At 56.4% G+C, this 27,904-nt stretch overlaps 1 protein-coding gene across 2 annotated transcripts in view; it reads left to right on the plus strand.

The window, feature by feature from the left end:
* Positions 1–27,904, plus strand: part of PPP2R3B (protein phosphatase 2 regulatory subunit B''beta) — a 40,995-nt gene that overhangs the window by 4,162 nt on the left and 8,929 nt on the right. Inside the window, exons 1-5 of one of the 2 annotated variants that reach the window (XM_070366041.1) lie at positions 4,861–5,474; positions 11,105–11,290; positions 26,082–26,185; positions 26,455–26,557; positions 27,503–27,577. In XM_070366041.1, coding sequence (XP_070222142.1) covers positions 5,238–5,474; positions 11,105–11,290; positions 26,082–26,185; positions 26,455–26,557; positions 27,503–27,577 — 705 coding nt within the window. In that variant the 5' untranslated portion in view covers positions 4,861–5,237. Of the gene's footprint in view, positions 1–4,860; positions 5,475–11,104; positions 11,291–26,081; positions 26,186–26,454; positions 26,558–27,502; positions 27,578–27,904 lie in introns of those variants that run through there. The other variant, XM_070366040.1, reaches the window with a different exon arrangement.

Raw genomic sequence — 27,904 nt, forward strand, 5'->3', positions numbered from 1 at the left:
GTCTGAGATTCTCAGATGTTCTCTGACCTCAGGCTGTCCTAATGTTCTCATCTGCGTGTAACCCTGAGAATCAGCTTGTCAGCCTCCACAGGAAAGCCTGTTGGAGTTTTGACTGGGGCTGCGTTGAGTCTTTAGATCAATCTGGCACCACTAATACCTTAAAAATGTCCAGTTTCCCAGCCCACGGCTCCGGATATCTTTCTGTCTTCTTGCATCTCGTCATTTTCCGTCAGCGACGGTGCATGCGTTCCAGTGCTTTGCCCCTTGGTGAAATTTGTTATCTACTTGTTTAGACATTTAGTGCTTTGCTTCTGTTTGTAGATATGGGGTGTCTAGTTACCTGGTGATTTGACTTGACCTGACTCAGTACTGGTTTAGTCCTGGTGTAGGGTCATGGTTTAGCCCTGGTTTAGGGCTCTGGTTCAGTCCAGGTCCAGTCCATGTTCAGTCCACGTTCAGTCCAGATTAAGCTTCCTCACCTCCTGGGACTGCCTTCTGCCCTGGGGGAAGGTGCGGGGTCCCCATGAGACGGAGGAGGGGCACAGGGTCCCATAGGGTGATGCAGGGTCTCATGAGAACAGGGCATGCAGGGTCCCCGTGAGGAGGAGGGATGCAGAGTCCTGTGAGGAGGAGGAGGCGCACGGGGTCCCCTAGGAGCTTGGTGTGGGGTCTCTGAAGAGAAGAGGGGATGCAGGGTCCCCGTGAGGAGGAGGAGGGGTGCAGAGTCCCGTGAGGAGGAGGAGGCGCACGGGGTCCCCTAGGAGCTAGGTGTGGGGTCTCTGAAGAGAAGAGGGGAAGCAGGGTCCCCGTGAGGAGGAGGGGTGCAGAGTCCTGTGAGGAGGAGGAGGCACACGGGGTTCCCTAGGAGCTTGGTGTGGGGTCTCTGAAGAGAAGAGGGGAAGTGGGGTCCCCGTGAAGAGGATGGGGGCACGGGGTCCCCTAGGAGCTTGGTGTGGGGTCTCTGAAGAGGGGAAGCGGGGTCCCTGTGTGGAACGGGGGCATGGGGCCCCCTAGGAGGGTGATGCCGGGTCTCGTGTGTGGGATCTCTGAAGAAGGCTTTCAGAGTCTGCTCGAGGATGTGGCAGCGGCTGGTGTCCATCAGGAGGTGGTGGCCGCTGCTGCTCCCTAGATGTGGGGGTGCCTGTGGCTGAGGGGTTCCCTGCGGCTGCCGGGCCCCAGTGCTCCCCTGGGCGGAGGCCCTGTCTGACCGAGACCTGGGCCGTCTGCACCCCCACCCTGTGGCTGGGATCCCCGTTCCTGTGTGTGCACTGTGGCGAGCTTTGAAGCGGTGCCCTGGTCGATAGCGTCAGGTGGCCCGAGTCCTCCCAGTCGGGGCACGGGCAGAGCGCGCCAGGGCCGTGCAGGGCACTTCCGCGGCGTCCCTGCTGGTGGAGAGGAGCTGGCTTAGTTTAGGAAGATGAGGCGCTTTCCCGTCAGCTTTCACAGGACTAGGAAAGCTGTTCACACAACTCGTCTCGTCTTACCCTGGGCCCCGAGGCATCCAGGGCTCTGGGCCAGGGCACACCATCTGAGGTCTCTTCTACAGCTGCAGGGGTCCAAGCACCCGCCAGCTCTCCCAGGACGCTCCGCATGGTCAAGCGCCCGGCCCTCCTCCCGGGTCCTCGCTGAGCGCTGCTCCCGGACCGTGGGGCCTCGTGCTGTGTCAGGTGGACCCTGGCCCTGGCTCTGGCCCCCAGCTCGGATCCGTGCGCCGAGGACGTCCAAGCTCAGTCCTCACGAGCACCTCGTCTCTTCTCATCTCAGCAAAGGGTCAGTCTCTTACTCGTGTCCGACTCTGTGCGACCCCACGGACTGCAGCCCTCCAGGCTCCTCTGTGCATGGAATTCCAGGCAGGAATACTGGAGTGCTTTCCTGTTTCCTCCTCCAGGGCATCTTCCTGACCCAGGGATCGAACCCAGGTCTCCCGCCTTAGCAGGCGGGTTCTTTACCCTGAGCCACCTGGGAGGCCACTGCGGTCCCAGGAGACGCCTGTGGAGTAACGGCTGCGTTTTAAGGCTCAGCAGCATCTCTGACTGCTTTGAAAATTTGTTTATTTTTAATTGGAGGACAATTGCTTTACAATATTGTGTTGGTTTCTGCCGTACATCACCGTGAATCAGCCATAGGCATACACGTGTCCCCTCCCTCTTGAACCTCCCTTCCACCTCCCTCCCCATTCCACCCCTCTAGGTTGTCACAGACCCATTTCTCTTTTCAAGACCCCGTCAAGTGGTGTTCCAGAGGGTCTGCACCGTGGGTGTTCCCTGCCCGAAAGCAGCCCAGGGTTCCAGCGACCCATCCCTGGCGGGCACCTGACCGGCCCGTGTCCATAACACGGCTCTCTGGCGGCACCTCTGGGGCTTCGTCACCATTTCCCAGGTGACCTTCTTGTCCTCAAGCATCTTCTCTGCTGGGGTGTGTTTTCGGATGCGCTTCTGGTTTACACGTGGGTTGGTTGCTTTTTCTCATTCAGTTGGCAGGCTCTGTGTTCTGGGCACGACTGCTCTATTTCTCACCATGGGATTTGCCAGCCGTCTCTGTAGCAAGTGACTTGTCGTAGGTTGCATCTCTTCCACCAGCTTCACATGCGTGCTAAGTTGCTTCAGTCGTGTCTGACTCTCTGTGACCCCATGGACTGTAGCCCGCCAGGCTCCTGTCCGTTGGATTCTCCAGGCAAGAATACTGGAGTAGGGTGCCATTTCCTTTTCCAGGGGATCTTCCCAACCCAGGGATCGAACCTGAGTTTCCTACATTGGCAGGTGGATTCTTTGCCACTGAACCATCTGGGAAGCCTAGCACAGAACACAGTGATTTGATATTTCTGTACATTTCAACAAGTCTGTGATTCCTCACTGTACAAAGACATGACTGTAATAAGTGACCATGTTCCTGACACTATATTTTTAAGCTTTTTTTTTTTATCTTGATGTGGACCGCCTTTTAAAGTTTTAATGAGTTTGTCACAATATTCCTTCTGTTTTATGTTTTGGTTTTTGGCCCCCAAGGCAGACTGGCAGGGCCGTGCCTGCATCGGCAGTCTCCGAGCCCCCGGTGCCCCTGCTGACATCCTGAAATGAGAAGTCTGTCCCGAGCACGGGCCCCCCCAGCATGCTGTTGGGGGCCTTCCTGCGTGTTGTGAGCGGGTCTGACAGGGCAGGCCTCGGGCACCGTGACCTCACACCACATGTGATGGCGCCGTGGCCACTGAGTGGTACACACTCTGCCCCAGACTGTCCCCGTGTCTGCAGAATGGGGGATGTGGGGGTCGGCCGCCGAGCCCCGAGCCCCTGAGGATGTTCTGGGAACAGGAGGACGGAGCAGGGCCGAGAGAGGGGCAGAGGCAGAGGACAGGCACACGACAGGGGTCCTGAGCAGGAGTTTGGGGCAGGTGACGCTGCAGCCGGAAGAGGCTGCATCCCTGTGATTCCCGCTGGGGGCACTCAGGACGGGCGGAGCACGGATACAGGGTGGATGGATGGTGCTGGGGAGGGGGCGTGAACCGGCTGAGCCCACGGACTCCAGGGCAGGGGCTGGGGGAGGGACCTCCCTGGCTGTCCCGTGCTGACACCTTCGTCTCCAAGGCAGCGAGTACAGGTTCGATTGCTGATCTGCGGGTTCGATTGCTGATCTACGAGCTAAGGTCCCACATGCCCCGGGGCCAAAAACTGAAAACACGAAGCAGAAGGAATGTTGTAACAAATTCATTGAAAACTTTAAAAAGTGGGCCACATAAAAAATACTATTTTAAAATCTTAAAAAACGTACAGCCCCCAGGGCAGCAAGCCTGCTGAGTGACACCGCAGTGGTGGCAACACAGCGCTGTGCCTTTGTCTTGAACGGACCCTCAGGGTGTGCAGGACCAGACGCACCCTGGGGAGACTGCGCGTCTTCAGGGCAGCCTTATCTGCGTGGGTTCCTCACCGCAGTGATGTGGGCTCCTATTTCTAACAGACGCAGTGCCCCGCTCAGGCTGTTCCTGACAGGGGAACCTGGGCCCTGCAGGCAGTTCTGGACTTCTGCCCTCTGTTTCTGTGAGACAAACACGGCTGGAAAAAAACGAGCCCCAAACCCGAAGTCCGTTAGAGAGACAGGAAGAGGGTGGGTGAGTGAAGAGGCTCCTGACCCCCAAGGCCATTTCCCCAGACAGCTCTGTCCCGGGGCAGGGAAGGGTGAAGGGACATGCGTCCCTGGGGTCCTGCGATGTCAGGGGTGGGACCCTCAGGCCAGGGGTAGACTGCATGTGTGTCCGTGTCCGGGGGGCGCGGGCGGGGAGACCCGCCCAGAGCGGGCCTGGCTCTGCGGGGAGTCCACCCCCACGTCAGGGCCCGGGTTCCCTTTTCAGGGTTCCCAGTACATGACGGTCTGAGTCGGATTCTGTTCCTCCCCGTGTTCTGGTTCTCATCACGCTGTGCACCTGTGTACACACCGGAATGCGGTAGAACCCTCGCTTGCACCCGCACCCCGAGTTTTCACAGGAGATAGTGTACAGGTTGAGTGAACATCTTCCCAACTGGTGGTTCAGACGGTAGAGAACGCGCCGCCAGTGTAGGAGGCCTGGGTTTGATCCCTGGATGGGGAAGATGTCCTCGGAGAACGAATTGGCCGCTCACCCCGGTATTCTTGCCTGGAGAATCCCACGGATCGAGGAGCCTGGCGGGCTACAGTCCATGGGGCCGCTCAGACAGGACTGAGCAACAAACACTTTCACTGTTTTGTTTTTTTTTCCCCTACACTCCTAAGTGCGCGTGGGTGGTGACCTCCAAAGCCCTTCTTTTGCCGCCAGTTTCCCAGGGAACAGCTCTTGGGCCGCAGGCGGGCTGTGGGCCCGTGCGTCTGGGCCGCTTGCTCTGTCGTAGGTTCCAGCTTAGCCCTGGGCTGGCTGACGGCGTCCGGAAAGAAGGCCGGGTCCCTCCCGGGGAGCCCGCGGGCGGCGGGCCTCGGCGGCCTGTCTGCGGGCTGAGCAGAGCAAGGGTCGGGGGTGGGGGACGGGGGGCGGCCGCCTCCCTCCACGCGCAGCGGGCTGGCCCGGGGCGGGCGTCCTGCGCTTCGTCCAACGCTCGGTCCGGCCCGGGGCGGGCGCCCTGCCTCTGGCCTGCCCCGCGGAGCGCAGCGGGGCCCGGGGAGGGGCCGCCCGCCGCCTGCTAGCCGCGCCTCCCCTGCCCGCGCTGTGCGCGCCCGCCCCGCCGGAGGAATGCGCGCGCCCGGGGTCCGGCCCCCAGAGCGCCGGCCGGCGACGCATGGAGCGCGCTGAGCCCGGCCGCCTGGACCGCCCCGACCCCGCCGGCCCCGGCCAGCCGCAGCCCCGCGAGCGCACCCGGCCCGGGCCGCGGCGGCCCACGCGAGCCGACATGCGGCTCCGTGACCTCTCCCTGCGCCAGGACCCCGACCTGCGGCAGGAGCTGGCCTCGCTGGCCCGCGGCTGCGACTTCGTGCTGCCCTCGCGCTTCAAGAAGCGGCTCAAGGCCTTCCAGCAGGTGCGGGCGCGGGGCTGCTGCGTCCGCTCAGCCCCGGAGAGGTCGGGGCGGGGGGCTGCCCGTGCTGGGGGGTGGGGGCTTCACCTCTGCCCGGGAACAGCGGCCCTGCGCGCGGAGAGCAGGTGTGTGGCCCGTGAAGTTTGTTGGGACAGCCGCTCTGAAGCGAGGCGCCCACAGCTCCTTTCTGGGAGATTCAGCCGCAAGGACCGCGGTGCCTGGAAAACGCCTGCGGAGCGGACTGAACGGGCTGGGGAGGCTTTAGCCCTGGCTCCGCAGGCGCACAGGCAGCCTCCCCGCGTGGTCGGAGCACAGCGCCCGTCGCAGTAACGCAGTGCTCTCAGGACCGAGCGCGGTTCGCTGCGAGCGCGTGTGGAGTTTGAGCGCTTTAGAGGAAGCGCATCGCTCGTTGGTTTCAGCAGGCACTCGGCTTTTAAACTTCTCGGTGCTTCTCCCCCGCGGGCACAAGAGCAAAGCCGGTCTCTCTCTGCCTGGGCCTCGTCTGTGGTTTATAAAGTCGAGTAAAGGGACCGGGGCATGTAGAACCCGCGGCCACCCTGGGGTCTTCTGGTAACGGCAGGTTCTGCTGTCAGGGATGTTTGGCACTGGGAATCGCTTGTATTTTCTCCCAGGCGATGAGTTAAGGTCATCTGGTGGCCTTAAGAAAGCAAAAAGTCGCCGAATTACATACCGGCCTGTCTGGGGTGGGAAAAGCTTGCTTCCTGTTGGTACTTTAAATCGAGTTTTTCCCCATCCTGGGACCATGTCTGAACTTTTAGAGAGCTATTGGGCCTTCTTTTTTCTGTCTGACAGCTGTCTTTCTAACGTGTGAGCTTTGGTCTGCGAGTGGGTGACGCTTGTAAATCGGTGCCCCGTTTGGGCAGGAAAGTCTGTTCAGACTCGGAGTGTGCGATCAGATGAGGCTGATCTCGTTTTACAGACGGAGGGGCACGTCTGCTGGTTGCTGTTTATGTGGTACACAGTAGTGCTGGGGTGTCCCCGGATCGGGGAGCCCTCCGCCGGTGGTGGCCAGGCCTTGATGTTCGTCAAGGGGGAGGGGAGGGGAGCCCTGGCTACAGGCAGGAGCTGCAGGAAAGCCTGATTTTCCCAGGACAGCTGTGCGTCTTATCCAGTCACTCAGGCCTTTCAGAGGAAGCAGTTTCAGGTTACAGAAAACACATCCCGGCGATCTTTCCTGGGAATGAGGGCGCCTGCCCTGGGCAGTGAGTGCTCTTCAGGTGCAGAATTCAGCTCTTGAGAGGGGAGTGTCCTGGGGACAGTGTTGGGGAGGGGAGCTCCCCTGGCTGGCTTCTGGTTTCACCTCTCGGTGTTTGAGTGTGGACTCCAGACATATCCTTGGGGGAGCTGCAAACCTCAGGGTGTGCGGAGATGGGGTGAGGAGGGGATGGTGGGGGCCGTGCATGTGGAGATGGGGTCTGGAGGGGGATGGTGGGGTGTGTGTGGAGATGGGTGAGGAGGGGATGGGGTGAGGAGGGGATGGGGTGAGGAGAGACGTGATGGTTGGGGGTATGAGGGCTGTGGCGGGGGTGGTGAGGGTGTGTGGGCCTGGAGGGCATGTGGAGATGGACTCGGTGCTTCACACACGTGCACTTGCAGCTTGGTGCAGCCGTGCTGGGTTCAGGGCCACAGGAACGTATGCAGTGTGGCTGTTGTGTTTTGTGGGTGAGGCTCTCCTCTTCCTGCAGAGCCCTCTTCCTATCCAGCCCCTACTTGTGGACGTCCGGGCCAAGCGCACGCTGAGCAGCCCTCAGGCCCCCAGCTTGTCCTCCGTGGCGGCCCTCAGCGCGTGTCCCAAGCCCACGAGAACCCCGCCCGGCTGTGCTGCCGCCCCGTCCAAGCTGGGTGCTGGCCTCCATCCCCGGGACTGAATCTGGGGCGCAGCAGGCCCTGGGATGGGCTCCCCCGCCCCCCTCCTCCATCCCTGGTTCTGGTCCTGGTCCCGCTCTCACCCATCCAGCTTCCCTGTGGGCCCTTCAGGTGGACGCAGGGGCCCCACGGAGGGGAGACCCTGGTGCCGTGACAGTCCAGGCTCCCTTCCCCTCCCTGTGCTGACAGCCTAACCTGCAGACTCTGCCCGTGTCAGGCCCCGGGGGGTCACATCACTGTGCAGGGTGCCCCTGAGTGTGCCCCCTTGGTCTGCACTCCTGGGACCCGGGGGTCAGACGTGGTCCCCACGGTCCTGGCCCATGGACTTGGGCCCTCGGGCTGCTCCCCAGCTCCACACCCCAGCCCTGCTTCCTGGCTCCGTGGGCCGCACAGTCCTCTGCCCAGGGGCGCACATGTTCTCATCTGTTTGTGTGTCCATCAGTGGGCCCTTTGAAGTCCTAGTTGGCCCTCCCCAGCCTCTCCAGCCTGTGCGGAGGGTTCCCAGGCTTGGAGGAGGAGAGGCTCCGGCCTGCAGGGCCTCCCAGCCTGGTGCTGCCCTCTGCTGGGTGCCTCTGCCGCCTGTGTCCCCACACCCGGGTCTCTGCTCCAATGGGGCCCTTGCCGGCTGCGCCCCGCGTGCTGACCCGCCCCCGGCCCTGCTCCGCTCGCCCCGCGCCCCTCCTGGGTGCTTAGACCCATGGTCATCCCCGCCGGCCCAGCGCGCGCCCTCTGTCCGCGGAGACGCCGACCGGCTGAGGACGCGCTAGAAGCCGTGCCGGGAGGGGGCGCTGGGCTGCTCCCGAAGGCGGGCACTGTCCCCGGTGTGGCCGCTCCCGCCGCACAGGGGCGCCTCGCTCTCCACGAGGCCGTGTCTTGTCCTGTTCGCGGCTGCGCGTGTCCCTAGGGCCGCTGGCGTCTCTGGTCTCCGCAGTCGCCATCAGGGAGCGCGGGTGTCCGCATCGCGACAGAAGTTGCCGCCGGCAGCAGGTGCCGTGCTGACGGCCGACAGGGAGGCCTGGGGCGGGGGCGGGGCGAGGCCGGCGCCCCTGCTCTGCGGGCTGCTTAGGGGGCCCAGCCCCACTTGGGAGTCCTCTGTGTGTGTGCGTGTCTCTCTCTCACCCACACAGATGCACGGCTGTGCCCCTTCCGCCTTCATCGCGGACGTCCAGCCGGCCGCACCGAGCTCAGGGCGCCGTCCTCCGCCGCTTCTCTCCGGCCCTGGGGAGCCCCGCTCGGCCGGACGCGGCCCCTGCGGCGCCCTGTGTGCTGGCGAAGGGCGCCTGTCCCGCAGCTGTGCCGGCCGCGCTATTTATGGCCCAGAGATAACTCTGTAAATCTCCCGTGTCCGCACCCGGCGCTTCTGTTTTCCCGTCGCCTGGCCCTGCCTGCCTGCGCCGCACTTCCCTGCTCCGGGGCTTGGTGGGCGCTGAGGCCACGCCGGGGCAGCGGTCAGCTCGGGGTCGGCGGCGCCGCCCGTGGTGGACCCCAGCGCGGTGTCCCGACCTCTCTCTGGAAGTCCAGGCCCCCAGCCCACTCTGGGCGTGAACACAGCGGTGCCTGCCTTCTTCCCATCGCTGTTGGCCGCTGTATCTCTTTCCACTTAAGTTTCAGCTGTTGTGTCCTGAGACCTTATGCGTATGTCTTATAAATAAACCTGTTTTGTTGTTGTTGTTTGATCTTCCTGTTTTTTAAAGTTAACTTGATTTGAGTTTACTTTTGGCTGTGCTGGGTTGCTGCGCGAACTTTTCTCTAGTTTTGGTGACCAGGGGCTGCTCTCTGCCTGAGATGTGCAGCCTTCTCGTGGCGGTGGATTCTCCTGTTGCAGGGCATGGGCTCTCGGGGCAGCTGGGGAGTCGGGCTCAGTAGCTGTGGCTCCCGGGCTCTGGAGCGCAGGCTCAGTAGTGGTGGCGCACGGGCTCAGTTGTTCTTCAGCATGTGCGATCTTCCCCGGCCAGGCATTGAACCCACCTCTCCTGCGTTGGCAGGTGGGTTCTTGACCACTGAGCCACCAGGCAGGGCCTCCGACCTTTGTATTTTTAACTGGAACGTTTAGTTCACTTACATGACTTTGAGTCTATTCTGGTTTGTTTTGTATTTCTCTGCGTGCTCTCCTTTGCCTGTTTCCCTTTGGAGTGCTTCCCACCAGGTCACTGCTCATCTGACAGTGTCATTTTTGTAGGAACTGAGTTAATCCATATCTTTATCATCCAACTCAAAACTCTCACACACTTCCATTCTATCTCCCTTGCGTTGTATGCTGTCATCTTCTTGGGAGTTTTCAGAAAGAAGTAAAATGGTGTTCTTATGACTGATTTCTCTGGTGGATGCGTGTGGAGTTAGCCAGGTAGGCACTGCTCTCCCCCCGCACCCTGTCTTGTAGTTCAGATTTTCCATCTGGGGGCGCTTTGCTCCCCACTGACGTGCACGCCTCAGCGTCGCCTGGGCCAGCTGTCTGTTGCACGCTCACTTTGGCTTTCTGTTCTCTTTGGGTCGTTAAAACATCTCAGTGTTCACGTCATGTGACAGCCACCTCCTCACAGGTAGAAGGGGACAAGGTGGGCACTGTCTTCCTCTGGCTTCTAGAATCTGTTGTTTCTGTTGACAGTTGGATGGAGCCCGGTTGTTTGCTTCTTTGAAGATTTCCCCTCATCTGTCTTGCTTCCCATGCCTGGGCTGTGTTTAAGCACCTGCTGGCTGCCTTTGGGTCTTCGGGTTTTGTCCTCCTGTGTCCAGGTGTGGGTTTCTTTCTGTGATCCTGTTGGGGGCTCACGGGCTCCAAAGCTCTCTGACAGAAGGGTGTGTCATGAGTCCTGATGACCCCGTGACCTGGGGTGACAGGGCCTCTGAAGGGGGTGGGGTCTGAGGGGAGGCTGTCCTGGGTCCTGATGATCCCATGACTTGGGGTGACAGGGCTTCTGAAGGGAGTGGGGTCTGATGGGAGGCTGTCCTGGGGTGACAGAGGCCCTGTTGCTGTGTCCCTCCCTGGATGCAACCCCTCCCAGCCCCCCGGCCCTGGAAGGGCTGGTGGGCCACTGCGCCCACCCACAGGCCACCTGATGAGGCACCGGGTGGACACCCTACACCACCAAGTGGTAGGTGTGTTGGGAGATGCCTGGCTGACGTCAGCTGTGGCTGAAAGCGTGCTGTTGGCTCCTGTGTGGTGCTCGCTGCTGCCCGTCCTGGGAGGCAGAGCCCTGGGGCCGTGTGTTTCCTGAGGGCTGTGCTGGCTGGGGCTGAAACCTCCACGGGGCAGGGCAGGTGTGGGCACAAGCGGTCACAGGTGCAACCTGCCACCAAGGGGACAGCCCGCCACGCCTCCCTTGACCTCCCGCAGGACACAGGGCAGGTTCTCTCAGTAGCCTGGGCGGTAAGCTGGCCTCTCCAGGGGCTCACAGCTGAAGCAGGATGAGGGAGGCTTGGCAGTGTGGACCAGGCCAGTGGTCACATGTGCCGTTGCCTGTGGGCTGCGTGCCCTCCTGTGTCTGCAGTCAGCCCGTAGTGATGGTCTGGGTGCCCCGTCCACAGTGGGTGAACTGGGCTTGGGGCGGTGGGGGGAGACATGAATCAGACCTGCCTCCGATGATGAAAATAGAGGGAGGAGGTGCCCACGTGCCCAGGAGGTGCCCACGTGCCCAGGCCCTCACTGAATGTGGGTCCCGAGGAGGTGCCCACGCGCCCAGGCCCTCACTGAGTTGCATCCCCAGGAGGTGCCCACGTGCCCAGGCCCTCACTCTTGTCTTCCTCAGGTCCAGACGAGGAAGGAGGAGCCCCTGCCGCCCGCCGCGAGCCGGAGCATCCCCACCTTCTACTTCCCCCGCGGCCGCCCGCAGGACACGGTGAACATAGACGCCGTCATCACCAAGATCGAGAGGACCTTCGCCCAGTTCCCGCATGAAAGGGCCACCATAGAGGACATGGGCCGCGTGGCCAAGGTGGGTTCCCCGCGGGCACGTGGGGGGTCCTTCTTCAGGCATGGGCGGGCCCAGGGCTCGGCTTCTGCGCCCGCTGTCTGCCGTGCTTGGAGCCTGAGGCACAGAGGACGTGCCGAGCTCTGTCCTCGCTGTTGCAGGACACGGACGGCCTGCGTGCTGTTCCCCAGGGCCTCGTGATCTTGGAGTGACCGTCCCCACGGGCTCAGCTCAGGCCTTCCCATGTGTCTCCCGTCCAGGGGATGCGTGTCCACAGTCCACACACCGCGTGTGTGACTATAGACTGACCCTGAGTGTGACCAAAGTGCTCATCGCAGAGAGTGCGGCTCTGGCTCCTCCGTGTGGACGCCCAGTCGTTTTGGTGTCTGCACCATCTCCTACAGGAACGCGACACGGTGTCCTTGGCCGTCCCTAGTGCTGGGTGGCTGTTGTAAGGGGCCCGGGCTCCCTGTGGTCCCTTGCTGTCTCACTCTGTGTGTGTGTCCGTCACTCAGTCGTGTCCGACTGTTTATGACCCCGTGGACCGCAGCCCTCCAGGCTCCTCCGTCCGTGGGATTCTCCAGGCAAGAATACTGGAGCTGGTTGCCATTTTCTTCTCCAGGGCATCACCCTGTGTCAGGGATCGAACCCGTGTCTCCTGCATTGGGAGGCTTGCTGGACAGAGGACAGGCCCCCGCTTCACGTCAGTCAGAGGCCCCAGGTTGCCTGCGGTGTTGTGCCCACATGTGGGGTCCGCATGCTCCCAGCACCCCAACTCTAGGTGTCATCGACAGCTGTGGGCAGGCACTTCCCACGTGTTTGATCTCCCGGGGGTCACGCTGCCTGCCGCGCAGGCTGCTTGTGAGTTACACGTTGGTTCTTCAGGGCAGTGCCCAGCCTCTCTCCTTTGTCTCCAGTGCTGCGGGCGCCTTCTCTTTTCTCTGTGTCCCCTCCTCTCCCCTGGCCCTCCGCCTGCCCTCCTCCCCTCTTCTCCTCTCCCCCTCCCCTCCTCTCTGCCTCCCTTCTCTCCCCCATCACCCCTGCCGCTCCTGTAAGATCTCTTCCTCTTGGCCCCGGCTGCTAACTCTCTGTCTGCTGTGCACGTCCTGAAAAGCTCTGCTGGACTGTGTGCTGAGTGACTCCACGTGCTCCTTTCTGCCTTCAGCTTTTAGGGGTTGCCTTTTTCTCTTTTTCTAAAACCTTTCTTGAGATGGAATCCATGTGCACCACAATTCACCATTTAAAGTGTACAGCTCAGCCGTCAGTGTATTCACAGGGTTGTGCAGCCTTCTCTACAGTGAGCTCTTACCACCCGAGAAAGAAACCTTGTACCCCGTGGTTGCCATCGCGCCTCCTCTTCCCCTGCATCCCTAGGAAACCACGAGTCTGCCTCCAGTGTCTGTGGATTTGCCTCTTTCTGACTCTTTGTATAAACGGAAGCACCCACTGTCTGTCCTTCTGTGCCTGCTTCTCTCACTGAGCACCCTGTGTTCAGGGTCCATCCACACTGTAGCCTGTGTCAGAGCTTCCCCTCTCTTCAGTCACTGAGTTGTCTTCCAGTGTGTGCACGGGCCACATGCTGTTTATCCATTCATCCGTCCATCCATCCATCACCCATCCATCCGTCCATCCATCCATTATCTATCCATCACCCATCCATCCATCCATCCATCCACCCATTGTCTATCCATCCATCCATCCACCCACCCACCTACCCATCCATTCATCATCCATCCATCCATCCATCATCCATCCATCCATCCATCATCCATCCATCCATCCACCCACCCACCCACCCACCCATCCATCTGTCCATCCATCCATTTATCCATCCGTCATCTATCCATCCATCCGTCCACCCACCCATCCATCCACCCATCTATCCATGATCCATCCATCCACCCATCCATCCATGCATCCATCCATTCATCCATCCATCATCTATCCATCCATCCTTCCACCCATCCATCCATCCACCCACTCACCCATCCATCCATCCATCATCCATCCATCTATCAATCTACCTATCCATCCACCCATCTATCCACCTGTCAGTCCATCCACCCACCTGTCTACCCACCCAACCATGCATCCATCATCCATCCATCCATACACCCACTTATCCATCCATCTGTCCATCCAACCATCTCTGCATCATCCATCCATTCATTACCCAACCACGCATCTATTCAGTCATCCATGCATCCACGCACCCACACACACACTTGTCCATTTATCCATCTGTCCATCCATCCACCCCCCTGCCCATCCATCCATGTACCCACCCACTCCCCTCCCCCAGTCCCTGGCAACCATGAATCCACTTCCTGTCTCCATGGATTTGCCTGTTTTGGACGTTTCCTATCAATGAAATCACACTCTGTGTGTCCTTCTGTGCTTGCACTTCTCACTGAACGTCGTGTGTTCAGGGTCCATCCACACTGTGGCCTGTGTCAGAGCTGCCCTCCTTTTACTGTTCCTTTCCATGCTTCCCCTTCAGGAACACACGGGTGGCTCTGCCCTTCACGGGCACTCGGGCTGCTGTGCCCTTCAGGAACACTTGGGCGGCTGTGCCCTTCAGGAGCACTCGGGCGGCTCTGGCCTCTGGCTCTTGTGAGCGATGGTGCTGTGGGCTCTCCTGTGCTGCAGGTCTGTGCAGGTGGATGCGTTTGCATTTCTCTTGGGTCGAGGCCCAGGGAGTGGAATGGCGGCCTCAGACAGTGGCGCTGTTTGCCTTTCTGAGGAACCTCAGGACTCTTTGCCACAGTTCCCACCTGCGCCGTGCGAGGGCTCCAGCGTGTTCACGTTTCTTCCAGCACTCCCTGTCTCTCTGGTTGAGGACCGGCCCTCCCGGTGTGAGGGCAGCGCTGCCTCCCTGTGGTTTTGAACTGCATTTCCTTCCTGACTACAGGCTTCCCCGGTAGCTCAGATGGTAAAGAGCCCAGAAGACCTGGGTCAGGCAGATCCCCTGCAGAAAGGAAAGGCAACCCATTCCAGTATTCTGGCTTGGAGAATCCCCTGGACAGAGGAGCCTGGCGGGCTACAGTCCCTGCGATCACAAAGACTCAGATACGGCTGAAGCGATTACCGCTTTCCTCTCTGCCTGATGTTGAGACTGTTCGTGTGCTTGTGAGCCGTTTCTATGTATTCTTTCCGACAGTGTGTCTTCAGATCCTTTGACTGTTTTTCAGTTGAGGTGTTTGTCATTTTATTGTTGACTCATAAGCATTCTTTGTAGTCCAGATACAATCCCTTATCGGATATATATGCTATGTAAATATTTTGTCCCACTTTCTGGGTGGTTTTTTTCACCTTTTTAAAAATTGAATTAGAGTTGATTTACAATGTTGTTGGAGAAGGCAATGGCACCCCACGCCAGTACTCCTGCCTGGAAAATCCCATGGATGGAGGAGCCTGGTAGGCTGCAGTCCATGGGGTCGCTGAGGGTCGGACACGACTAAGCGACTTCACTTTCACTTTTCACTTTCACGCATTGGAGAAGGAAATGGCAACCTACTCCAGTGTTCTTGCCTGGAGAGTCCCAGGGACGGGGGAGCCTGGTGGGCTGCCGTCTGTGGGGTCGCACAGAGTCGGACACGACTGAAGCGACTTAGCAGCAGCAGCACAATGTTGTGGTAACTCTGCTGCACAACAACGTGCGCTGTACAGATACGCACATCCTTTCCCACTATGGTTTATCACAGGATATCGGACGCACTTCCCTCTGCTGTGTAGTAGGACGTTGTTGTGTATCCATCATGTATATATAACAGTTTGCATCTGTTGATCACAAACTCCCTGTCCATCCCTCTCCAGCCACACCCCCTGCCCCGTCCCAGCAGCCCCAAGTCTGATCTCTGTGCTGTGAGTCTTTCTGTTTCTCAGATAAGTTCGTTTGTGCCGTATTTCACACCCTTATACAAATGATATCATTAGGTGTTGTCTTTCTCTGTCTGACAGACTTCACTCAGTACGATCACCTCTAGGTCCATCCATGTTGCTGCAAATGGCATCGTGTTACTCTTTTTGTGGCCTAGTAGTGTTCCATCGTATCTGTACCACTTCTTTATCTGTTCATCTGTGGATGAACATTTAGGTTGCTTCCGTGTCTTGGCTGTTGTAAATAATGCTGCCCTGAACACGGGTGCGTGTATCTTTTTGAATTAGAATTTTTTCTGGGTATATGCCCAGGAGTGGGATTGCTGGATTATATGGCAGTTCTGTTCTTAGTTTTTTGAGGAAACTCCAAACTTTTTCACAGTGACTGCACCGATTTACGTTCTTCCCAACACTGTAGGAGGGTTCCTGTCTCTGCACACCCTCTCCAGCATTTATTTGTAGACCTTTTCAGTGATGTCCATTCTGAGCAGTGTGAGGTGGTACCTCATCGTAGTTTTGATTTGCATTTCTCTAATAATTACCGGTGTTGAGCATATTTTTCTGTGTCCGTTGGCCATCTGTGTGTCTTCTTTGGAGAAATGTCTGTTTAGACGTTTGGCCCGTTTTTCGATTGTTGTGTTGTTGAGTTGTATGAGCTATGCGTACATTTTGCAAATCAATCCTTTGTGAGTCACGTCGTTTGCAAATATTTTGTCCTGTTCTGTGGGTTGTCTTTTGTTCCTTTGCTGAGCAAAAGCTTGTAAGCTTGATTAGGTCCTGTTTGTTTATTTTTGCTTTTATTCCCGTTGCCTTGGGAGACAGACCTAAGAAAACGTGTTGTGCTGTGTTCTCTCCTAGGGGTTGTGTGGCCGCGTGTCTTACGTTTATGTCCTTAAGCCACTTTGAGTTTTTTTGTGTATGGCGTGAGGGTGTGTTCTAACTTCACGGATTTGTATGCATCTCTCCACCTCTCCCAGCACCACTTGCTGAAGCGTTTGTCTTCTTTTCTCCATTGTATATTCCTGCCTCCTGGTCAGAGCATGACTGACGATAGTTGTGGGTTTATTTCTGGAGTCTCTGTTGCAGCCCCTGATCTGGGTGTCTGTTCCTGTGTCAGCACCACAGTGTTTTCAAGGCGGGAGGAGAAGGGGCTGACAGAGGATGAGATGGCTACATGGCATCACCGACTCCATGAACATGAATCTGAGCAAACTCTGGGAGATGGTGGACGACAGGGAACCGTGGCGTGCTGCGGTCCGTGAGGCCGCAGAGTCGGACACGACTGAGCTGCTGAGCAGCGATAACAGCGACACACACTGCTTTGCTGCCTCTAGCTCTGCAGCACTGTCTGAGGCCTGGGGCCATTACGCCTCCTGCCTTGTTCTTTCTCTTTAGGATGGCTGTGGCAATTCTGGGTCTTTTGTGATTCCATATCAAGTTTAGGATTGCTTGTTCCAGTTCTGTGAAAAATGCCATGGCTAATTTGATAGGGATCACATTAAATCTGTAGATTGCTTGGATAGTATGGTCGTTTTAAGCATATTAATTTTTCCAATCCAGGAGCATGGAATATTTCTCTGTTTCTTTGAATCATCTCTAATTTATTGATTAATGATTTTTTTAGTTTCTCAGCATGTAACTCTCTCACCTCCTTGATTGGCTTTATGTTTTTGGATACAGTTTTAAAAAGAATTTCTTTTTTACTTTCCCTTTCTGCTATTTCATTATTAGTGTGAAGAAATGCAACTGATTTCTATATGTTAGTCCTATATCTTGCTGTCTTGCTGAGTTCATTTATCAGTTCCAGAGTTGTTGTGTGTGGAGTCTCTAGGGTTTCCTATTTATGGTATCATATCATCTGCCTATAGTGATAGTTTACCACTTGCCTTCCAATTTGGATACCATTTATTTTCTAATTTATGTATTTTTAATTGAAGGATAATGGCAGTATTGTGTTGGTTTTTGCCATCCATCAACGTGGATCAGCCATAGGTATACATATGTGCTTGAGCCTCTGTCTCATCTCCCACCCCATCCCACCGCTCCGGGTCCAGTTTGAACACCTTTTATATCTTTTCCTTGTCTGATTGCTCTGGCTGGGACTTGCAGTCCTGAATAGAAATGGTGAGATTGGACATCCTTGTCTTGTTCCCAAAAGGGAAGGCTTTCGACTTTTCACGTTGAGGACAGTACTGGCTGTGGCCTGGTCATAGATAGCTTTTGTTATGTTGAGATATGTTTACTCTACACTCACTTTGGTGAGAGTTTTTGTCATGAATGGATGTTGAACACGCACTTTTGGACTTGGTTGACATGGTGTATCTCATTGATTGATTTGCGTATGTCGAACCATCCTTGTGAACTTGGGGTGAATCCCGCTTGGTCATGGTGTATGATCTTTTTTATGTGTTGTTGGATTCGGTTTGCCAGTATTTTGTTGAGAATTTTTGCATCTGTATTTATCAAAGATGTTGGCCTGTAATTTTCTTTTTCGGTAGTGTTGGTTTTGGTATTTGGGTGATGTTTGCTTGTCTTTGAGAGTATTCCCTCCTCTTCAATCTTTGAAGCAGTTTGAGAAGGATCAGTAAGAGTTCTTCTTTGTGTGTTTCTAGATTTAGCTGGTGAAACCATCTGGTAGTGGGTTTTTGTTTGTACAGAGCTTTCTGATGGCAGATTCTATTTCACTTCCAATGGTCTCTTTGTTCGAGTTACTGTTTCTTTGAGATTCCGTTTTGGGGGCTGTGTGTTCCTGGAAAGCTGTCCTTTTCTCGGTTGTTGGATTGCTTGGCACATAAGTCTTCACACTGTTCTCTTACAGATTTCTTGTATTTCTGTGATATTTGTTGATATTTTTCCTTTTTCATTTCTTATTTTCTTTGGATTTGCTCTCTCTTCTTGGTGAGCCTGGTCAAAGGTTGGTCAATTTTGTGTACTCTTTCAGAGAATCAGTTCTTGGTCTATTGTATTTTTTTTATCTCTATCTTATTTATTTATTTTCTGTCAATGGTAATAGTAACAGATTTTATTTTCTTGGACTCCAAAATCACTGTGGACAGTGAGTGCAGCCTTGAAATTAAAAGACGCCTGCTCCTTGGAAGAAAAACAAAGACAAACCTAGACAGCGAATTAAAACACAGACACGCTACTTTGCCGACAAAAGTCCGTCTAGACAAAGCTTTGGTTTTCCTGGTAGTCCTGCATGGATGTGAGCTGGACCATAAAGAAGGCTGAACACCGAAGAATTGATGCTTTTGAACTGTGGTGTTGGAGAAGACTCTTGAGAGTCCCTTGAACAGCAAGGGGATCAAAGCAGTGAATACTAAAGGAAATCAGTCCTGAATACTCACTGGAAGGACTGATGCTGAAGGTGAAACTCCAATCCTTTGGCTACCTGATGCGAATAGCCGACTCATTAGAAAAGATCTTGATGCTGGGAGTGATTGAGGGCGCGAGGAGAAGGGGACGACAGAGGATGAGATGGTTGGATGGCATCACAGACTCACTGGACATGAACTTGGGCAAACTCTGGGAGATAGTGAAGGACAGGAAAGCCTGCAGTTCATGGGATCGCAGAGTTGGACGTGACTGGGCAACTGAACAACAAAGAGTTGATTTACAGTGTGTGTGAGCAGAGGGAGTCAGGCATCCTTAGACAGACATCCACTCTTTTTCAGATTCTTTTCCCATTTGATTATCACACAGTACTGAGTAGAGTCCCTGTGCTACGTACAGTAGGTCCTTGTCGATTGTCTGTTTTATATATCAGCAGTGTGTATGTGTTACTCCCAAGCCCCTGTTTTATCCCTTCCCCTTTGGGTCCTTGTTGATTCTCTATTGTATATATCAGCAGTGTGTGTATGGAGGAGGAAAGGGCAGCCCACTCTAGTGTTCTTGCCTGAAGAATCCCAGGGACGGCGGAGCCTGGTGGGCTGCCGCCTATGGGGTCGCACAGAGTCGGACACGACTGAAGCGATTTAGCAGCAGCCGCAGCAGCAGTCAGTTATGTTGAATGTCTTTTCACGTGCTTTTGGCCATCTGTACTGTCTTCTTTGGAGAAATGCCTGTTCAGCTCTGCTGACCATCTTATTTCATGTTTCTTCTTTATTTGACTGGGCCATGTTGTGCCATGTGGGTGAAGCTCTCTGGTGGTAGTAAAGCCAGTCGTTCATTCGTGTCCAGCCCCACGCAATCCCATGGACTGTAGCCAGCCAGGCTCCTCTGTCCATGGAAGTTTCCAGGCAAGAATACTGCAGTGGGTTTCCATTTCATTCTCCAGAGCTCTTCTGACCATATTTTGATTGGATTTAAAAAATATATGTATTTATTTATTTGGGGCTTCCAGGATGGCGCTAGTGGTAAAGAATCCGCCTTCAATGCAGGAGACTGGGTTTGATCAGCGAGTCGGGAAGATCCCATGGAGTAGGGTTTGGCAGCCCACTCCAGTATTCTTGCCTGGGAAATCCCACGGACAGAGGAGTCTGGTGGGCTGTGGTCCATGGGGTCGCAAAGAGTTGGACACAACTGAAGCAACGTGTTTATTTATTTGGCTGTACACGACTGAAGTGACTGAGCACACGTTTGTTATTTCTTTGGTCATACTGGGTCTTGGTTGAAGCATCCAGGATCTTTGATACTGATGGAGTGAGGTGCTCTAGTTTCAGCACGTGGGATCCAGTTTCCTGATCAGGGAGTAATCCCAGGCCGCCTTTGGGAACATGGAGTCTTAGCCACTGGCTCAGCGGGGAAGTCCCTTGGGTTGTTTTTTCATATTGAACTGTTTGTGTATACAAACAGGAGCTATTTGTACAAGCACGAGCTATTAGTATATTTTGTAGATCAATTGCTTGTTGGTTGCATCGTTTGCAAATATTTTCTCCCATTCTGTCTTTTCATTTTGTTTATGGTTTCCTTTGCTGTGCAAACGCTTGTATGTTTCATCAGATCCCATTTGTTTATTTTTTGTTTTGTTTCTATTACTCTGAGAGTTAGGTCCAGAAAGGTATTTTGTGATTAATGTCAGAGAGTGTTCTGCCTGTGTTTTCCTCTAGGAGTTTTGTAGTGTCCGGTCTCACGTTTAGCTCTTTCATCCATTTGGAGTTTTCTTTTGTGTATGCTGTTAGGGTGTGTTCTGCTTTCCTTCTTTGGCCTGTAACTCTCCAGTTTTCCCGGCACCACGTATTGAAAAGGCTGCCTTCTGCATCCTGCGTTCTTGCCCCCGTGTCATAGATTATTGATCCTAGGTGCGTGGGTCTCTCTCTGGGCTCTCTGTCTTGCTCCATTGTGTCTTCGTCTGTTTTATGCCAGTCCCACACTGTTCTCACGTCATAGTACTGCACTTTTTGACATCACTGACTCAGTGGACATGAGTTTGCGTAAGCTCCGGGGGATGGTGAAGGACAGGGCGGCCTGGCGTGCTGCAGGCCACAAGGTCGCAAAGAGTCGGACAGGACTGAGCGACTGAACAACAACAAATACAATTTTGAGTACTGTAGCTTTCTAGTCTAAAGCCATGACTCCTCCAGCTCAGTTTTTTCTCAAGATTGCTTTGGCTATTTGGGGTCTTTTATGTCTCCATACAGATTTTTAAAGTTTTTGTTCTAGTTCTGTGAAAAATGTCACCAGTTAATTTGATAGCAGTTGCACCGAATCTGTAGATTACCTTGGGCTGTATAGTCATTTTGACAATATTCTTGTAATACAGGAATGTCAGATCTGTACGTGTGGCCATTTTTATTTGTAGGGTTATTTGTTTCTGATTCATTTTGACTAGTCTAGAGATTCACTTCTCTTTTTTCAGATAAGCGTCCGTCAGCTTCGTAGAGTACTTCAGTTTTTTGCTTACCTGTTTCATCAGTCTCTGCTCACATCTTTATTGTTTTCTTACACATTTGTCTATTGTCAGTTTTTCTTAGATTCTTGAATCAAACAATTAATTTTGTTTTTCAGTCAGATTTATTGAGATATAATGGGCACAGAGTAAAATTTCCCCACCGTAAGTACACAGTTTTCCACAGTGTCAGTGTCCGCCCCTGGGATCCATCTCTTCACTGTTATAGATAGTGCTGCTGTGAACGCTGGGGGCGTGAATCTTTGAATTTCAGTTTTCATCTTTTCCAGATAACATGGTCAGGAGTGGGGCTGTTGGATAACACGGTGATTTAATTTTTAGATTTATATAGGGAGCGCTATAGGCTTCCCAGGTGGCTCGGTGGTAAAGAACCCACCTGCCAGTGCAGGAGACGTGGGTTAGATCCCTGGGTTGGCAGGATGCCCTGAAGCAGGCAACGGCAGCTCTCTGCAGTATTCTTGCCCGGAGGCTTCCATGGACAGAGGAGTCCAGCAGGCTACAGTCCATGGGGTTGCGCAGAGTCAGACATGAGTTAGTGACTGAGTAACAGAGGGGACACCAGGATGTCTCACGTGCCCCCTCTTGCTCCAGGTCCCCTCCCCGTGTTGCTGACCAGGCTTCCTGGACTCCTTGATCGGTGGTCGGGCCCGAGGGCCTGGCTGGGGCGTGTGCCCCCACCTTGGCAGGGCTGTGTGCAGGGGTCAGTGGGGCAGGATGGGCCTCTGCTCCCAGCTCCCCAGAAGGGCCGCTGGGCTGGCCTTTGTGTCTTGGCAGCAGTGCTCCGCCCCTCTGCTGCGTGCAGTTCTTTGTAGCCCCGTATGGTCTCTCTGTGTCTGCTCCTCCAGACGGCATTTGTCCCGGGCCCCACGCACCCTACTCCCGGGCCTTCTGCTGCCGTTGTTTCGCTTGGTCAAGAATGTCACGGGGGACCCGTGGGGGCTGTCTCTGGTTTCTGGGCACACCTGTGGTATTTGTCCCCAGCGTTTACTGCCGAGTGGCCTCCTGTGCGCGCGCGTCCTTCGGTGTGTGTTTACCGGTGCGTGAATGTTTGGGCCTTCCCAGTGCCGTCTCGTGCATAGAGCCGCTGTTTACGTTTGTGTTCCCAGGATTCCAGCGCCGGCTCTGCATCTGCCTGAGGTAAGGAATGCCTGTTGAATTGCTGGGTCATCTGCTGGCAGTATGTTTAATTTAACATGAAGTACAAGGCCATCTTCCGGTGTGCCTGTCTTGGGCACGTATAGCGAGCAATGAGATGCCGGCTCTTGGTGTCTGCGGTTTTCAGCCTCACTGGGGTGTGTGTGTGTGCGTGTGTGCATGATGAGGTCACACTGGGATGTGTGGGTGTCTGTTTGTGTGTGTGCTGAGGTCACACTGGCGTGTCTGTGTGTGTGTGTCTGTGTGCTGAGGTCACACTGGTGTGTGTGTGTGTGTGTCTTTGTGTGCTGAGGTCACACTGGGGTGTGTGTCTTCGTGTGCTGAGGTCACACTGGGGTGTGTGTGTGTGTCTTTGTATGCTGAGGTCACACTGGGATGTGTGAGTGCTGTGTGTGTGTGTGTGTGTGCTGAGGTCACACTGGCGTGTCTGTGTGTATGTGTCTGTGTGCTGAGGTCAGACTGGGGTGTGTGTGTGTGCACGCTGAGATCACACTGGGGTGTGTGTGTGCGCATCCTGAGGTCACATTGGGGGGGTGTGTGTGCACGCTGAGGTCACACTGGGGGGATGTGTGTGTGCACGCTGAGGTCACACTGGGATGTGTGTGTGTGTCTGTGTGTGTGTGTCTGTGTGCCGAGGTCACACTGGCGTGTCTGTGTGTGTGTGTCTGGGTGCTGAGGTCGCTTACTCTAGCTTCTCGTCTTGTTTCTGTAACGGCTAGGTTCAGTCTCTGATGGTGTATGTGTTTCTTGTCGGCATCTTTCCCTTTTTTGGGTGCTGTCTTGGGGACAATGACGTGAGCTGAGCAGTAGGTATTTACTGTGGACAGCTTCATCCCCTTTGGGGGTGTGCATGTCTCCGTGAAACTGTCCACCCGTCAGATCAGAAGCGTTTCTGGCAAACCCTCAACTCACTATCGGTCCAGCCCAGTCCAGCCAGGCCCCCCGGGCACTTTCTGTCACTGGATTGGTTAGTTCAGTAGCACCTCACCTGTGTAGAATCACAGCGGGCACTTGTTCTGGCTGCACAGTTCTAATGACGCACAGCACTGAGCATCTGTGTGCGTACCATTTGTGTCATTTATACCTTGTTTGACGCCATGTGTGTTCAGATCGTTTGCCCGTCGAGCACCCAGTGTTCCTTAGTGTGGAGGTCCACGTGTCTCGTGTGTTCTCCAGATACGAGCACTGGTCAGAGGTCCTTGTCCCAGCGGTTTTCCAGTCTTCCCTTGCCTTTCCACTCTTCTGTCAGCCTCTGAATTACAGATGGTTTAAATTTACATCCTGCCTGGTCCTCAGATTCTTTATTTTGTGCTTTACGTATTTCTGTCCTTGATAGAAAGTGTAGGCCATGAGCATTTTCTCTTGTGTTTTCCTCTGTAAGTTGGGGTGGTAAACTCTTCTGTTCAGGTACGAACTGTGCTCGTAGCGGGGTGATTGCCTGCATGGGGCAGGAAGAAGGGGCACTTCTTCTGCGCATGGTGCCGAGCGGCTTCTCACCCGTTCAGCAGCCCCCTCCTCCAACACCCACTTGCCTTGGCACCTTCTGCAGCCGTGTAGGAGTCACGCCCTGGACGCTCTTGCATGTGGGCAACGGGTCATCTCTAGAGCCGGGCAGGGCGATCCTACCCCAGGATCCGGACACTCCTGGCCCCTGCCTACCCCACCACCATCCTCACTGTGGTGCTCTGTCCTCTCCTCAGTGCTGACCCCTCCCCGTGCTCACTATGGTGCTCGCTCCTCAGTGCTGACCCCTCCCTGTGCTCACTGTGGTGCTCCCTCCTCAGCGCTGACCCCTCCCCATGCTCACTGTGGTGCTCCCTACTCAACGCTGACCCTCCCCGTCCTCACTGTGGTGCTCTCCCCTCATCTGTGCTGACCCCTCCCGTGCTCACTGTGGTGCTCCCTGTTCAGTGCTGACCCCTCCCCATGCTCACTGTGGTGCTCCTTGCTCAGTGCTGACCCCTCCTCGTCCTCACTGTGGTGCTCCGTCCTCAGTGCTTACTCTCCCCATCTTCACTGTGGTGCTCCCTGCTCAGTGCTGACCCCTCTCCGTCCTCACTGTGGTGCTCCGTCCTCAGTGCTTACTCTCCCCATCTTCACTGTGGTGCTCCCTCCTCAGTGCTGACCCCTCTCCATGCTTACTGTGGTGCTCCCTCCTCAGCACTGACCCCTCCTCGTCCTCACTGTGGTGCTCCCTCCTCAGCGCTGACCCCTCCCCATGCTCACTGTGGTGCTCCCTCCTCAGCGCTGACCCCTCCTCGTCCTCACTGTGGTGCTCCCTCCTCAGTGCTGACCCTCCCCGTCCTTACTGTGGTCCTCTCCTCAGTGCTGACCCTCCCCGTCCTCACTGTGGTCCTCTCCTCAGCGCTGACCCCTCCCCATGCTCACTGTGGTGCTCCCTCCTCAGCGCTGACCCCTCCCCATGCTCACTGTGGTGCTCCCTCCTCAGTGCTGACCCTCCCCGTCCTCACTGTGGTGCTCCCTCCTCAGTGCTGACCCTCTCCGTCCTCACTGTGGTGCTCCCTCCTCAGTGCTGACCCTTCCTGTCCTCACTGCATGTCTTCCCTGCTCTCGCACTCTCCCTGTGGCTGTGGCCGGGTCTCTGTGGATGCAGACTGGGGCTGCGGGAACAGTGTCGGGGTGCCCTGCCTCGTGTGCTGATTGGGTTTGTGAGATGCTGGCTGGGATGCACACTGGTGCTGCGGGAACAGCCTTGGTGCAGGGCACCCCCTCCCTGGTCGCCGGTGGGAGCCACAAGTCCTCTTGTGGCCAGTGTCTGGGTCTGCTCTCAAGACCGTCACGTGGTCGTGTCTGCTGGGATCTGCTTACGTGTTTCCTCCACGTCTCCCTCTGCAGTCCTGACCCCGTTCATGCTCTTTGCTTGCGGGGCCCATCAGTGCACAGCTCGTGGGTCTGAGGGGGGTCACCCTGAGCCGTTCACTGAGCTGTTTGCCTTTTTTCTGTTGTTCTTGTTCAGTCGCTCAGGGCTGTCTGACTTTGCAACCCCATGGAATATAGCCCGCCAGGTTCCTCTGTCCGTGGGATTCTCCAGGCAAGGATGGTAGAGTGGATTCCCGTTTCTCTCTCCACGGGATCTTACTCCAGGAGTCGAACCCGGGTCTGGGGGGAGTGTTCCCATCTATTTTGGACTCTGCTGGTTTTGCCCGCATGAGTTGGGTGTCTGCAGAACTGTTGGTAAAGGTGTTCACGTCTGCTGGTGTCTGTCCCAGGATTTGACCAAAGTGTTGAGGAACTTAAGCCCATCTGCAGTCTTGCCACCAGGAAATAAAGCAGTCAGAGCGTCTCCGTTGTTTCCATTCCTCTTCAATGCCGTCTGTTGTTGTTCAGTCGCTCAGTCACGTCCGACTGTTTGTGACCCCATGGACTGCAGTATGTCTTCCCTGTCCATCCCCAACCCCAGAGTTTGCTCAAACCCACGTCCATCGAGTCGGTGATGCCATCCAACCATCTCATCCTCTGTCGTCCCCTTCTCCTCCCGCCTTCAGTCTTTGCCAGCATCAGGGTCTTGAAAGCTGTGACTGTGAGTGATGTGGTCACTGTGACCCCTGAGATGTGCGGTGTTGCAGGAGCGTCCTTGTGTCCCGAGTATTTCACGGTCTCCTCTGTCATTTATGCTCTCCTCATGGGTCATGAGATGCTGAGACTCTGGCGTTAGGGGTGTGTTCACCTCCCCTGTCCCGGTTGCTGACTGTCAGGCTCTGGTCGGGGGACGAGGTGCACAGCGCATCCTCAGGAGCAGTGTCTGTGTCCCCATCACCCGTGTGACTGAGGGCGAGGGGCTGTCGTGTCCTTAGAGACACGCTGGGCTGTGTGGGGCGCGCCGTCTGCACACAGCGGCTCTCCCTGCCTCGTTGGGGTCGGGCCGCCGTGGGGGCCAGGACGAGCTCACCCATGTCCCCGCTCCTCCCACAGGCCTGTGGCTGCCCGCTCTACTGGAAAGGACCGCTCTTCTGCAGCGCTGGCGGTGAGCGCACCGGCTCCGTGTCTGTCCACAAGTTTGTCGCCATGTGGAGAAAGTGAGTCCCGAGAGGGGGGTGTCCCCAGCTGTCCCCCACCCTGGCTGGTACTCCTGTGGCCGGGACCGTCACTCTGGGGGAGACCTGCCTGCGGGTCCCGGCAGCTAGGACAGTCACATCTGGGGGTTCCCGGCGGCCGGGACGGTCACGTCTAGGGGAGACCGTGCCTGGGGCTCCCGGCACAGCTGCCATGTACCTCCTGGGGCCTGAGTCTGGGCGGGGGCCTGTGGACGCGCAGGGGGTCAGTGGGGGTGTGCTCTGTCGCCCAGGGTCCTGCAGAACTGTCATGATGACGCCGCCAAATTCGTGCACCTGCTCATGAGCCCTGGCTGCAGCTACCTGGTGCAGGAGGACTTCGTGCCCTTCCTGCAGGTGCGTGCCCTCCGCCCACTCCGTGCCCCTCTCCCGTGTGTCCTGCTGTGCACTGCACATGCCGCCGTCCATGTGTCACTGCCTTGCGCAGTGCACACCCCCATCTGCACCTGCCCACCACACGCATGTCCTGTCTCTGCTGCACACACCCCCCCCCGCCTCTTCACAGGCGCATCCCTATTCTACACCTGCGTGTGGGAGCCTGGCTCTCTGCCCCTGGGGGCCGCCTCTGCTGTGTGGGAGCCTGGCTCTGTGCCCTCGGGGGGCCGCCTCCACGGGCTGGCCCCGTGTAGCCCCTCAGGGGCCGTATGAGCAGTGGGACGGAGTGGACAGCTCCACCCCTGAGCCTGGGCGCCTGGACTCAGACGGGCACCCGGCCGTTCAGTGCCAGGCTGTCACAGACCGGGTCTGGGTTTGCAGGATGCTCATTCCAAATGCCTTTCTGCTTCCTTTAGCACAGTTTGTTCAGGACTTCATGCTCCATTTTCTGGAGGAGAATTTAAAGTGATGGTTGGCTACCTGTACGTTCCACTTAAAACATGGAACAGGCAAAGTTAGGCAGAGGGCGTGAGTGAGAGCCGTTTAAAGGGCTCCCGGGACTCTAGTCCTTCATCACACGAGGATGTGTCACATGCTCCTTCTCAGAGCGTGGGGTGCCCTTACACGCTGGTGTGTGCGTGTTCATATGTGTCAGGTCACCCTTGGTCGTGAGAGGCCGTGACAGCCACCTCCGCTCAGAGCTCCGTCCTTCCTCAGACACGGCCCGACAGTACAGTCTTGCTCTGACGTGATTTCATATACCTGTGTGTTCGAGGGGACTCCACGGGGGCGGCTCCGGGCCTGCCTGTGCGACCCTGGGGTTCTGGTGGACACATGGGTTCTCAGCCCTGGGGACTGTGGGCGGTCCCGTGGCGTGTCCCAGGGCTGGGTGCTGTCCCCCTGCAGGACGTGGTGAACACGCATCCCGGCCTGGCGTTCCTGAAGGAGGCGGCCGAGTTCCATTCCCGCTACATCACCACGGTGAGTGCAGTGTCCGTGGCCCTCACTCCCCACTCTGTCACCAGGCTCAGGTGTCTGTGGTCCTTTTCTCTGGGGCTCGGGAGAGGTGAGCGGTGTGGCCCACACGGGCCCCACGCAGGGCATGTCGCCGAGCCCCAGGGTCGGACGGGGCGCAGGTCCCGGCAGGTGAGGGCATGTCCAGAGACCCTACCCTCTGCCTCCCGGGCAGCAGGGTTTCAGGTTCTGAGCATCAGGCGCGGGTGCTCTGCGTGGGGCGTGGGCCCTGCCTGGGGACACGGACCTGCAGCCCAGGCCCCGCCCCTGCCCTGGGCCGGGGTCACCTGGGGG

Source organism: Bos mutus, chromosome X (genome assembly GCF_027580195.1).
Source record: "Bos mutus isolate GX-2022 chromosome X, NWIPB_WYAK_1.1, whole genome shotgun sequence".
In the NCBI taxonomy this organism is placed as follows: Eukaryota; Metazoa; Chordata; class Mammalia; order Artiodactyla; family Bovidae; genus Bos; species Bos mutus.